The sequence below is a fragment of the Dasypus novemcinctus genome, chromosome 22, assembly GCF_030445035.2.
Source record: "Dasypus novemcinctus isolate mDasNov1 chromosome 22, mDasNov1.1.hap2, whole genome shotgun sequence".
NCBI classification, from domain to species: domain Eukaryota; kingdom Metazoa; phylum Chordata; class Mammalia; order Cingulata; family Dasypodidae; genus Dasypus; species Dasypus novemcinctus.
The window spans coordinates 68,407,170-68,420,372 of record NC_080694.1 but is presented as its reverse complement, the minus strand read 5'-3'; the positions used below and the strand labels follow the sequence as shown (position 1 = coordinate 68,420,372).

Sequence of the window (13,203 nt, the reverse complement as noted above, 5' to 3'; positions counted from 1 at the left end):
GGGACCCACCTAGGGAAGGTGGTGGATTCTGTTCCTGGGTGTGTGGCCTCAAGTTCCTGGTTCTGGGGCTTTCCCCAATTAAAATGAGCCCCAAGATCATATGTACAAACTCCTTATGTTGAAAGTAGAAAAATTTAAAACCCATTGTTTGCACCAAGAACGGAGCATGGCATCCATTAAGAAATAAAGACACATAGCAAGAATTCAGAGATTTAATTTATGGAGAACTTTGAACCACTTTATAAATCCCCACCTGTCTATAGCCCATCGTAGAGAAAGCGCATGCATTTTCCAATATCACCCTCAAAGCTGATGATAGATGGCCTACTTCTCTTTTCCAGAAAGGACTTTTTCACATGGTTTAAGCACCATGTAGGGCGCTACATTCATCACTAGCAGATAAAGCTTCACCATCCAGCTGAACCAGGTCGTCCTGAGGAGCTCGTGATGAAACACTCCAGCTTCTCCCCAGACCCGTCTCATAACATGGGGCGAGAGCCCAGAAGGCACATTCCACCACCCCAGGGAGCTGGAGCACAGACACGGGGCCTCCATGGTCTGGGTTCTCGCTCTAAAAAAGGACCTGAAATCCAGCAACTCAGCACCCCCTTGTTATGAACACAGAAACTCGTGCTCCCCCAGACCTTGTGGGGTGTCAGGAGGTTCCTGTGCACAGAGAAGCTGGGGCTCCCTGGTCTATGTGCCTTCTAGACACAGTGCCAGAGCTGTGCAGTCTCTCGAGTGTGGTCCATGGATCACTGAGCTCCACTCCAGCCTCCTGTCCTTCCCAGAACCACAGGCCACCCCTGCCCACCATGATGCACTGCCCAATTCCCTGCCTGGGAAGACCTCCCAGGACATCCTCAGGGACACGTCCCTCATGACCTTCAAGCTGTCCTCAAAGGTCACGGCCTCAGTGAGGCCTGCACTGAGCACCCGAGTGTAGCTGAGCGAGAGGGTTTCGTCCTCGCTCAGGCCCAAGAGTCGGGGGCGCTTGCTCCTGCCAAACCACCGGCGGGGGGGTGCCCCAAGAGGGAGCACCGGTTCTCCAGCGTGGGGGACGCGCGGTTGGGGAAAAACCACGGAGACCGCTTGAGCGCAAGAACAGGTCTGCTTTATACGGAAGTACACTTAGCTATATAGGGTTGGGTAGAGGGAGGGGCGTGATGAAGGGAGGGTTGGCTAAGGGGCGGCTGTGGACAGGCTGAAGCTGATGGATAGACCTGAGGTAAGCAGTTACTGGGGAAGAGGGCAGATTGTGGGTTGGCAATATGGGCGGGACTGGCGGGAAGGACGGCGGGGGCTGGAAGGGGAGGAGGGGTGGAGAAAGGCGGCAACACCCGAGTTTACACAGCACATTCCCTGTACCAAGGCCAGTGATTGTAGCTGTTTTAGTTCACAAATGTTCCCAGAAGCTAAAAAGGGCATCCTGCTCAGTCCTCCACCAACAGCAGGTGCAGGAGTGGTCAGTGAGGACCCCCCAGGGCCTTTCCTAACACAGCTGTGGTCTCCTGGCAGCACCGGCACAGCCTCCACTCAGGTGACCCTGAGGCCACCAGGACTGTCCTCAGAAGTGCTGCTCTCCCCGCTCCCCTCCACCCCCTGTGACTACAGCACAATTTCAACTCCCCCAAGACAAGAGCAATCCAGGCTAAGACCCCATTGCCCACCTGTGGGTCTACACTAGGGTCTGCTCTACACATCCATGGGCTTGGGCTGCAGCCAGCATTGGGGTCAGGGGAGCTGGGTAGGCCAGAGAGGGAGAGCAGGTGGCAGAGAAGGACCAAACCACTAGGAGATAAATACAGTCGAAACATCACTCCTCCTCAGTGTGGAAAGTGCACCGACTGGACACAGCCTTGTCCACCCTTAGCTCCTCTCAACAACACTCAGCACAGCAGACACACGGTTCTGGAAGATACTCAGGGCAATTTACTTCCTCTTTCTTAATATCTTCCTTCCCACAATTCATTCTTAAATCCCACCTAATAGCAAGAATTTGTAAAAGCAAAATCATACCAGGTTCACATTTTCAAGGGAATTGGGAAGGGGCAGCTCAGGGCACCATGAAGTAAGACAGGGCTGTGGATGCTCCACACCCAGCTCTCCTAAGCAGGCCGGTCGGTCGGGGCAGGGAACACAGGTCAGTGAGGGGGACGTGGAGGGCAGGGGGCAAGCTACCTTCCCATCCTCCAGGATACAACAGGAATGCAGACACACAGGTGCCAGCTGAGGAAGGAAAGTCTTCACATCCCAAGGAAGGGGGTCTTGAGGTCACACAAGTGGCATGAACAGCTCTGGAATCTCTCCGTCCCCAACAAGGCAGCTTTGTCATGCTACAGAATAAAACAATCAAGAGCACATTCAGGTTGTCTCTGTAAATGCTGACGTCATGACCAGCCCTCCACAGTCCTCATGTCCATGTCCAAGGAATCCCCAGTACCCCGGTGTGTCCTCTTGGCCCAGCCCCTCTCCCCTTTCAGGACCCCAGGGTCTCACCTCTAGAAGCCTCCAGAGACACAACCCCAGCCCTGGGCACTGTCGCTGGCTGGAGAGGAACAAACACAGGGTCTGGTCAGAGCCACAGGGAGATGAGAGTCAAGGAGTGATGAGGGGTGAGCTGCCCCATGGGCTCTGTCTACACTCCCCAAAGCCTCAGGTCAGCCTTGACCCTCCACACCACCTCCCCCCCTGTCCCCCACTTACAAGCAGCCTGAGCGTAGCTCCCTCCTGTTGCACCTGTGGAAAAACAACTAGTGAGAGGAGGACATGAAGTCCTGAGAACTAGTCCTGGATCCAGGGAAGATTCCAGAACTGTGACTGCAGACCCAGGACAGGATCAGGAAACACGAGGTAGGAGATGTGTGGGCTGGACCTTCTGCCCTCCTGGAGGTCTGTCCTCAGCAGCCCCTTCCCTTTGACTGCTGGGAACAGGGGCCTCCATGTCATCACTGGGGACATTGTCCTACTTCTCTCACAGGTTTATAAAGTAAGTGTAGTGACAGGCCCAGACAGAGTGGGCACGTGTGTGATAGGGGCTTCACGGTACCAGGAGGGGCTTCACAGCACGTGTGTGAGGAGGGGCTTCACGGTAGCTGGACACTGCTACCCAGGCTGGAAACCCCCCTGGACAAGAAACCTCAGACGCTCCTTCCTACCTGAGCTCTTCCTCCTCCAGATCAGAACTCCAGCCACCACGAACACTCCAAGGAGGACCAGGCCAGTCACATTTCTCACGATGAGGATGGGGGACTGGGAAGGCGGCTCTGAGAAGGGGAGAAGGTCAGGGGCCCTGACCCCAGGCTCAGCCCTCACCGTCTGGAGCAGCTCAGAAGGGCTCCTGCTCTCCTAGAAGAGGCCCCGACCTCATCCCACTTACCCCATCTCAGGGTGAGGGGCTCGGGCAGCCCCTCATGCAGCACATGGCACGTGTATCTCTCTTCCTCCCCAGAAGGCACCTCCACAGCCGCCACTTCTGGAAGGTTCCGTCCCCCGCAGGCCTGGTCTCCACAAACTCCGCTGATTGGGTCTGGGTCTCCCCCTCCCGTTGCCAGGTCAGCGTGATCTCCGCGGGGTAGAAGCCCAGGGCCCAGCACCTCAGGGTGACCCCACGGTCAGGGATGGGGTGGCGGGTCACGTGTGCCCTTGGGGGGTCTGCGGGAAGGTCAAAAACTGCAGGAACTTTTCATATGTCCCCTGGCCATTCCTAGTAGTGCTCATGTGACCACCAGGAATGGACAGGTCATTTGGAGTTGGGGGCCCCGCCCCCCTGTACCTGTGCGCAGCAGCGTCTCCTTCCCGCTCTCCAGGTATCTCTCCAGGTACTCCACGCACATGCCCTCCAGGTAGGCTCTCCAGTGCTCCGCATTCCCCGCCGCCTCCCACTTGCGCCGGGTGATCTGCGCCGCCGTGTCCGCCGCCGTCCAGGAGCGCAGGTCCTCGTTGAGGGCGATGTAGTCGGCGCCGTCGTAGGCGTGTTGAAAGTACCCGCGGAGGAGGCGCCCGTCGGGGCCCACTTCGCAGCCAGACATCCTCTGGGGCGTGTGAGACCCTGGCCCCGCCCCCGAGGTCAGTCCCGCCCACATGCCCCGCCCACAATCAACCATCACCGCTGGCCCCGCCCCGCGCTAAGCCCCGCCCACTTCCCCTCCCCGGCCCCGGCGCTGATGGGTCTAAATTGAAAATGAAAACGAGGAAAAGTTCCTCCCGGGTAGGGCCCGGGTCCCGCGGCCTCGGGGTGCAGTGGGGACCGAGACTCGGGCGACCCCGGCCCGTCCTGGGGATCCCGGTCGTGCGCGGACCCCGGGCCCGGTGGCTCACCGGCCGGGCTCTGGTTGTGGTAGCCGCGGAGGGTCCGCAGGTTCAACCGGTCATTGTGCGCGCCGAGCTCCGCGCTCCGCGTCTCCCGCTCCCAGTACTCGGGCCCCTCCTGCTGCACCCACGGCGCCCGCGGCTCCATCCTCGGAATCGCCGCGTCGCTGTCGAACCGCACGAACTGCGTGTCGTCCACGCAGCCCACGGCGAGGTAGTGGGTGTCCCCGCGCTCGGGCCGGGACACGGAGGTCTCGAAATACCTGAGGGAGTGGGGGCCTGGGGGGGACAGAAGAGGGGAGGGGGTTGTCGTGGGGGTCACCGTGGGGGTCAGCGCTTGGTGGACAGAGAAGGGGCGGGGTCAGCTGGGGGACGCGGATTCCGGGGTCCTGCCCCCCCAGGTACCCTCGCCCCCTCCGCGGCAGCCCCTCGCCCCACGCCCCCGCATTCACCCGCCCGGGTCGGGGTCAGGGCCAGGGCCCCCGCGAGCAGCAGGAGGAGGGTCCCGGCGCCATGGCTGGACCCCGGGTCTGGAGGAAGCTGAGTCCGGGCGGATCGTGGCGGGCCCTGGATGGGCCGCGGGGCCGGCGATTGGCTTCCCCAGAACCGGGCCCGCAGAGGGAGGCCGCCCTGGCCCGCGTCACGAGTGTCGGGGCAGAAGGGCCTGACTCGGGTTGGGAGAAGAAATGAAACTGCGGGGACCGGGGACTCCCCGCTCGGCCTCCCCGCCCCACACGCCAGCCTCGGGGGGACCCTGAGAGCGAGACCGGGTCCTGTACTAGCTCCGACCCCTCCCCTGCGCCGAGCACTCTGTCACCCCCTGTCAGTGAGGCGGGAGTATTAATTATAGAGTTGTGCTTTCATCACGTTAGTCAATATTAGGGTGTTTTCGTTACTTTAATAATAAGAATAATAAACAAAACCCAAAAAACCCGACTCTTGATAATCACCACACAATCTCGCTATCCTTTCCATGCAAAACATAGCTGCTAATGAATTTCTTTTTTTTTTCTTTTTCTTCCCGCAGCCCCAACACTCTTTTGCAGTCTGTGTCCTCTTGCTGTGTGACCCTCTGTATCTATTTCTCTTTTTGTTTTATCTTCTCATTTTCTCCTCTAGGATTCACCCATGGATCATTGATAACTAAATGCAAAAGATAATAATGTAATAAAACAGTGGATCAATTTCCAATTTGGCAAATCTTTTTCAGCAGTCTCAATAGAGCACCCCTGGACTTTCATTTCACAGTCAATCTGTTATTTGGGTTTTAACAAAAATTCAGCCTCAGATATAAATGTTGGAGGACAGGAGAGTTTTTAATAGTCTTTTCAGGTGAGCATTAACATTCATCTTTAATACTACACTAAAAGCACACGAGAGTACTTTCTAAAGGTGAGTTGCAGTCTGAAATCTTATTGTAGAATATTTCATCTTATGACATGAAACTCCTCAGGTGTATCTTTGCACATAAAATGGATTTTCTACTAATGCATGAAGATTTTAATGTAGTACATTGACCAACTGAGTTATGTAGATCGTCCAGGGTTGACACATTTCTTTACATATTTTCAGAAGTCATACTTCTAAAATGAACCCAGATCCCACCAGAAAATATGTGGGTATTGGAAAGCTGTCAAGCTTAGGGTGATGGATTCCAGTTTTCGAAAATTCTAATTTTCTCTCGAGAGCATACGTTTTATCATTGACTCAAGCCACACAGATAAAATATTTCAAATCACATTTCTGAGAGAGGGTTTCTGCCCAGAATACATAAAGAACTCTCAAACTCAACAGTCCTCCCCTGTGGTAGGTGGGAGCTCAGTCACTTGACCGCATCTGCTTCCTCTAAGAAGTTCTTTAAATTATTCTCAGCACCCTTCTCAGGTGCACCATGGTATTCCCATAGGGACTCACACTGCAAGTGCTGTAGGTGAAAAGGGCTGTAATTTAACCAAGACACTGAAGCAATTTCATCTTTGCCACCAGAAAGCCTGGGTCCAAGTGTAGGTTCCATCATTGTGGTTTTTGTTTTTGTTTGACTCAATCTACACAAAATGTAAATACAAATGAATTAGATGGAAACCGAGGGAAGATGTACCTCAAGTGATTGGGCTACTGTCTACCATAATGGAGGATCTAGTTCAGTCTCTGGTACCTCCTGATCAAGGTGTGCCCATGAGACAAACCAGGTGAGCCACGCAGCAAGATGATGATGCAACAAAAGGGAGATGAAAGAAAGGGTCAAGGGAGATGCAGCAGCAACTAGGAACTGAGGTGGCCCAAGTGACAGGGAACCTCTCTCCACATTGGAGGTCCCCAGAATTGAGTCCTGGTGAATCCTAGAGGAGAAAATGAGAAGATAAAACAAAAAGAGAAATAGATACAGAGGGTCACACAGCAAGAGGACACAGACTGCAAAAGAGTGTTGGGGCTGCGGGAAGAAAAAGAAAAAAAAAGAAATTCATTAGCAGCTATGTTTTGCATGGAAAGGATAGCGAGATTGTGTGGTGATTATCAAGAGTCGGGTTTTTTGGGTTTTGTTTATTATTCTTATTATTAAAGTAACGAAAACACCCTAATATTGACTAACGTGATGAAAGCACAACTCTATAATTAATACTCCCGCCTCACTGACAGGGGGTGACAGAGTGCTCGGCGCAGGGGAGGGGTCGGAGCTAGTACAGGACCCGGTCTCGCTCTCAGGGTCCCCCCGAGGCTGGCGTGTGGGGCGGGGAGGCCGAGCGGGGAGTCCCCGGTCCCCGCAGTTTCATTTCTTCTCCCAACCCGAGTCAGGCCCTTCTGCCCCGACACTCGTGACGCGGGCCAGGGCGGCCTCCCTCTGCGGGCCCGGTTCTGGGGAAGCCAATCGCCGGCCCCGCGGCCCATCCAGGGCCCGCCACGATCCGCCCGGACTCAGCTTCCTCCAGACCCGGGGTCCAGCCATGGCGCCGGGACCCTCCTCCTGCTGCTCGCGGGGGCCCTGGCCCTGACCCCGACCCGGGCGGGTGAGTGCCGGGGCGGGGGGCGAGGGGCTGCCGCGGAGGGGGCGAGGGTACCTGGGGGGGCAGGACCCCGGAATCCGCGTCCCCCAGCTGACCCCGCCCCTTCTCTGTCCACCAAGCGCTGACCCCCACGGTGACCCCCACGACAACCCCCTCCCCTCTTCTGTCCCCCCCAGGCCCCCACTCCCTCAGGTATTTCGAGACCTCCGTGTCCCGGCCCGAGCGCGGGGACACCCACTACCTCGCCGTGGGCTGCGTGGACGACACGCAGTTCGTGTGGTTCGACAGCGACGCGGCGATTCCGAGGATGGAGCCGCGGGCGCCGTGGGTGCAGCAGGAGGGGCCCGAGTACTGGGAGCGGGAGACGCGGAGCGCGGAGCTCGGCGCGCACAATGACCGGGTGAACCTGCGGACCCTCCGCGGCTACTACAACCAGAGCCCGGCCGGTGAGCCACGGGGCCCGGGGTCCGCGCACGACCGGGATCCCCAGGACGGGCCGGGGTCGCCCGAGTCTCGGTCCCCACTGCACCCCGAGGCCGCGGGACCCGGGTCCTACCCGGGAGGAACTTTTCCTCGTTTTCATTTTCAATTTAGACCCATCAGCGCCGGGGCCGGGGAGGGGAAGTGGGCGGGGCTTGGCGCGGGGTGGGGCCAGCGGTGATGGTTGATTGTGGGCGGGGCATGTGGGCGGGACTGACCTCGGGGGCGGGGCCAGGGTCTCACACCCTCCAGAGCATGTCTGGCTGCGAAGTGGGCCCCGACGGGCGTCTCCTCCGCGGGTACTTTCAACACGCCTACGACGGCGCCGACTACCTCGCCCTCAACGAGGACCTGCGCTCCTGGACGGCGGCGGACACGGCGGCGCAGATCACCCGGCGCAAGTGGGAGGCGGCGGGGAATGCGGAGCACTGGAGAGCCTACCTGGAGGGCATGTGCGTGGAGTACCTGGAGAGATACCTGGAGAGCGGGAAGGAGACGCTGCTGCGCACAGGTACAGGGGGGCGGGGCCCCCAACTCCAAATGACCTGTCCATTCCTGGTGGTCACATGAGCACTACTAGGAATGGCCAGGGGACATATGAAAAGTTCCTGCAGTTTTTGACCTTCCCGCAGACCCCCCAAGGGCACACGTGACCCGCCACCCCATCCCTGACCGTGGGGTCACCCTGAGGTGCTGGGCCCTGGGCTTCTACCCCGCGGAGATCACGCTGACCTGGCAACGGGACGGGGAGAACCAGACCCAGGACATGGAGTTTGTGGAGACCAGGCCTGCGGGGGACGGAACCTTCCAGAAGTGGGCGGCTGTGGAGGTGCCTTCTGGGCAGGAAGAGAGATACACGTGCCACGTGCTGCATGAGGGGTTGCTCGAGCCCCTCACCCTGAGATGGGGTAAGTGGGATGAGGTCGGGGCCTCTTCTAGGAGAGCAAGAGCCCTTCTGAGCTGCTCCAGACGGTCAGGGCTGAGCCTGGGGTCAGGGCCCCTGACCTTCTCCCCTTCTCAGAGCCGCCTTCCCAGTCCCCCATCCTCATCGTGAGAAATGTGACTGGCCTGGTCCTCCTTGGAGTGTTCGTGGTGGCTGGAGTTCTGATCTGGAGGAGGAAGAGCTCAGGTAGGAAGGAGCGTCTGAGGTTTCTTGTCCAGGGGGGTTTCCAGCCTGGGTAGCAGTGTCCAGCTACCGTGAAGCCCCTCCTCACATACGTGCCGTGAAGCCCTTCCTGGTACCGTGAAGCCCCTCCTCACACACGTGCCCATCCAGTCTGGGCCTGTTACTCACTTACTTTACAAACCTGTGAGAGAAGTAGGACAATGTCCCCAGTAATGACATGGAGGCCCCTGTTCCCAGCAGTCAGAGGGAAGCGGCTGCTGAGGACAGACCTCCAGGAGGGCAGAAGGTCCAGCCCACACATCTCCTACCTCGTGTTTCCTGATCCTGTCCTGGGTCTGCAGTCACAGTTCTGGAATCTTCCCTGGATCCAGGACTAGTTCTCAGGACCTCATGTCCTGCTCTCAGTAGTTGTTTTTCCACAGGTGCAACAGGAGGGAGCTACGCTCAGGCTGCTTGTAAGTGGGGGACAGGGGGGGAGGTGGTGTGGAGGGTCAAGGCTGACCTGAGGCTTTGGGGAGTGTAGACAGAGCCCACGGGGCAGCTCACCCGTCACTCCTTGACTCACATCTCCCTGTGGCTCTGACCAGACCCTGTGTTTGTTCCTCTCCAGCCAGCGACAGTGCCCAGGGCGGGGTTGTGTCTCTGGAGGCTTCTAGAGGTGAGACCCTGGGGTCCTGAAAGGGGAGAGGGGCTGGGCGAAGAGGACACACCTGTGTCCTGGGGATTCCTTGGACGTGGACATGAGGACTGTGGAGGGCTGGTCATGACGTCGGCATTTACAGAGATGACCTGGACGTGCTCTTGATTGTTTTATTCTGTAGCATGACAAAGCTGCCTTGTTGGGGACGGAGAGATTCCAGAGCTGTTCATGCCACTTGTGTGACCTCAAGACCCCCTTCCTTGGGATGTGAAGATTTTCCTTCCGCACCTGGCATCTGTGTGCTTGCATTCCTGTTGTATACTGGAGGATGGGGAGGTAGCTCGCCCCCTGTCCCCACGTTCCCCACATTGACCTGTGTTCCCTGCCCCGACCGACCGGCCTGCTTAGGAGAGCTGGGTGTGGAGCATCCACAGCCCTGTCTTACTTCATGGTGCCCCGAGCTGCCCCTTCCCAATTCCCTTGAAAATGTGAACCTGGTATGATTTTGCTTTTACAAATTCTTGCTATTAGGTGGGATTTAAGAATGAATTGAGGGAAGGAAGATATTAAGAAAGAGGAATTAAATTGCCCTGAGTATCTTCCAGAACCGTGTGTCTGCTGTGCTGAGTGTTGTTGAGAGGAGCTAAGGGTGGACAAGGCTGTGTCCAGTCGGTGCACTTTCCACGGGGGTTCACACTGAGGAGGAGTGATGTTTCGAGTATATTTAACTCCTAGTAGTTTGGTCCTTCTCTGCCGCCTGCCCTCCCTCTCTGGCCTTACCCAGCTCCCCTGACCCCAATGCTGTCTGCAGCCCAAGCCCATGGATGTGTAGAGCAGACCCCAGTGTAGACCCACAGGTGGGCAGTGGGGTCTTAGCCTGGATTCCTCTTGTCTTGGGGGAGTTGAAATTGTGCTGTAGTCACAGGAGGTAGAGGGGAGGGAGAGCAGCACTTCTGAGGACAGTCCTGGTGGCCTCAGTGTCAAGTGAGTGGAGGTTGTGCCATCACTGCCAGGAGAGCACAGCTGTGTTAGGAAAGGCCCTGGGGGGTCCTCACTGACCACTCCTGCACCTGCTGTTGGTGGAGGACTGAGCAGGATGCCCTTTTTAGCTTCTGGGAACATTTGTGAACTAAAACAGCTACAATCACTGGCCTTGGTACAGGGAATGTGCTGTGTGAACTCGGGTGCTCAGTGCAGGCCTCACTGAGGCCGTGACCTTTGAGGACAGCTTGAAGGTCATGAGGGACGTGTCCCTGAGGATGTCCTGGGAGGTCTTCCCAGGCAGGGAATTGGGCAGTGCATCATGGTGGGCAGGGGTGGCCTGTGGTTCTGGGAAGGACAGGAGGCTGGAGTGGAGCTCAGTGATCCATGGACCACACTCGAGAGACTGCACAGCTCTGGCACTGTGTCTAGAAGGCACATAGACCAGGGAGCCCCAGCTTCTCTGTGCACAGGAACCTCCTGACACCCCACAAGGTCTGGGGGAGCACGAGTTTCTGTGTTCATAACAAGGGGGTGCTGAGTTGCTGGATTTCAGGTCCTTTTTTAGAGCGAGAACCCAGACCATGGAGGCCCCGTGTCTGTGCTCCAGCTCCCTGGGGTGGTGGAATGTGCCTTCTGGGCTCTCGCCCCATGTTATGAGACGGGTCTGGGGAGAAGCTGGAGTGTTTCATCACGAGCTCCTCAGGCCGACGTGGTTCAGCTGGATGGTGAAGCTTTATCTGCTAGTGATGAATGTAGCGCCCTACATGGTGCTTAAACCATGTGAAAAAGTCCTTTCTGGACTATCATCAGTTATGAGGGTGATATTGGCAAATGCATGCGCTTTCTCTATGATGGGGTATAGCCAGGTGGGGATTTATAAAGTGGTTCAAAGTTCTCCATAAATTAAATCTCTGAGTTCTTGCTATGTGTCTTTATTTCTTAATGGATGCCATGCTCCATTCTTGGTGCAAACAATGGGTTTTTAATTTTTCTACTTTCAACATAAGGAGTTTGTACATTTGATCTTGGGGCTCATTTTAATTGGGGAAAGCCCCAGAACCAGGAACTTGAGGCCACACACCCAGGAATAGAATCCACTACCCACCCTAGGTGGGTCCCCTGTGGGAACCAAGGCTGCTGTTGCTGGACAAGGGGCTTGGCCACCCACTGGCCTGATGCTGGACTTGGGCCCTCAGGTAAGACCTGCTGCTCCTGCCTGGATGATCCTGTGCCAGTTACGTGCCCCTGCACACTGGACTCTGCACAGTCCAGTATCACAGGGTCAGCACGTTCTGGGCCAGAGTCTGCTGTGGTCATCTGATGGGGAGGCCAAGGCTCCTCCGTGTCCAGCTCAAGCATGTTGGGAAGGTGAGCTTCCCTCTTCATGGCAGGCGGTGGCTCTGCCTCCACCAAGGCTCCTAAGTGTGGAATTCTCTGGTGTGGGAAGAGGTCCAGGTGCTGTGGGATGGGCAAGGAGGGTGGAAAGTGAGGACAGATGTCGATTCCTGGAGCTGGGGTCGGCCTGGAACTTTATCTGGTACCCTGATGGCACTCGGGTTAATTAGATAAGTGGGTGACTAATAAATGACATGTATCGACTCATTCCCTTATAGTTTGTTGGCTCCACCTTTTGTCTCTGTCAGTTTATGTTCACTAATAGGTAGAGGGCATTGCTGGATGGATAAGTGATTTCTGAAAACATCTCTCCCTGTCTTTTTCTCATAGTAGGATTAAAAACCCCAGGTCTCTAAGACTTTATAGGATCACGTGTGCACTGGCATTTCATAGAACTTTTGTATTTCCTTGTTCATGCACATCTTTCTGTGGAGAGGATCCATAAAATTTTTCATTTTTCTCTGACCCCATAAGAGTGTAATTCACCTCCCAGGTTTAGACCTGTACTACTCCAAGTTGGTTAACAAAATTTTAGCAGACTCAAGGACATGATGTAAACTTTCCCCCTTTGCTTGCATGTCTCCAGTCTGGGACACGATAAGGTAGAGGCTCCCTTGTTGCTCTCAGGCTCAGTTTCCATCTGGATCTCACTGTGGCTGGTCAACTGTCCACAGAGCAGCGCTAGCCCCTGACAACACTGAGAAGTGCTGGTGAAGATGAACTGTGTTCAGTGCCAGGAAGGAGTTAATGGGTCGTTAAGGGAATTCCATTTTCAGTAATATGGTAGGTGCACTTTTAAGCCTTTCTCTTCCACTGAAGTGAGCTAAAAATAATAGGTAAAATCATCCATGTGGAATCTAAGCAACCTCTTGATTTAGAGGTGGAGTGGACATCACCATCCCAGAATGGAGGATAAAATATGGATAATGGTGGACTTCCTGATATTCTACTATAAAACTACTGTGACTAGTAATAGAAGAAATTGTAGCATTGATGTGGAGAAAGTGACCACAGTAGTTGCTGAGGGCAGGGAGAGGGAAGAAGAGATGTAATATGGGGGCAATTTTGGGACTTTGAGTGGCCCTGAATGTTATGCAGCATCAGATGCTGGACTTTACATATCCTGCCATAGCCTACCGAATGTACTAGTGGAGAGTGTGAACTACAGGGTGAACTATTATCCATGTGGTACAGCAGAGCTGCAGAACGTGTTCACTGAGTGCGATGAGTATGCCACAATGATGGAGGAGGTTGTTGGTGTGGGA

The 13,203-nt window shown here is 55.9% G+C and overlaps 1 protein-coding gene and 1 pseudogene across 1 annotated transcript; one reads left to right on the top strand and one right to left on the bottom strand.

The window, feature by feature from the left end:
- Positions 1 to 203: 203 nt before the first annotated feature.
- On the bottom strand, positions 204 to 6,204 carry LOC101417254 (class I histocompatibility antigen, Gogo-B*0101 alpha chain-like; annotated as a pseudogene).
- A 234-nt stretch (positions 6,205 to 6,438) lies between these two features.
- On the top strand, positions 6,439 to 11,466 carry LOC101416525 (class I histocompatibility antigen, Gogo-B*0101 alpha chain-like). Its single transcript, XM_071211077.1, has 9 exons — positions 6,439 to 6,500; positions 6,973 to 7,316; positions 7,490 to 7,759; positions 8,029 to 8,304; positions 8,426 to 8,701; positions 8,815 to 8,922; positions 9,342 to 9,374; positions 9,530 to 9,577; positions 9,741 to 11,466. Exons 1-9 carry the CDS (start codon positions 6,439 to 6,441, stop codon positions 9,743 to 9,745), a joined length of 1,422 nt encoding a protein of 473 aa, XP_071067178.1. The 3' UTR covers positions 9,746 to 11,466.
- The last annotated feature ends 1,737 nt before the right edge of the window (positions 11,467 to 13,203 follow it).

Bases quoted from the DNA above. Each gene is read 5' to 3' on its own strand.
- LOC101416525 (XM_071211077.1), top strand. From the start codon at position 6,439: ATGGAGGATCTAGTTCAGTCTCTGGTACCTCCTGATCAAGGTGTGCCC. The intron at 8,702-8,814 runs GTAAGTGGGATG...TCCCCTTCTCAG, and splicing joins GCCCCTCACCCTGAGATGGG to AGCCGCCTTCCCAGTCCCCC. The intron at 8,923-9,341 runs GTAGGAAGGAGC...GTTTTTCCACAG, and splicing joins CTGGAGGAGGAAGAGCTCAG to GTGCAACAGGAGGGAGCTAC.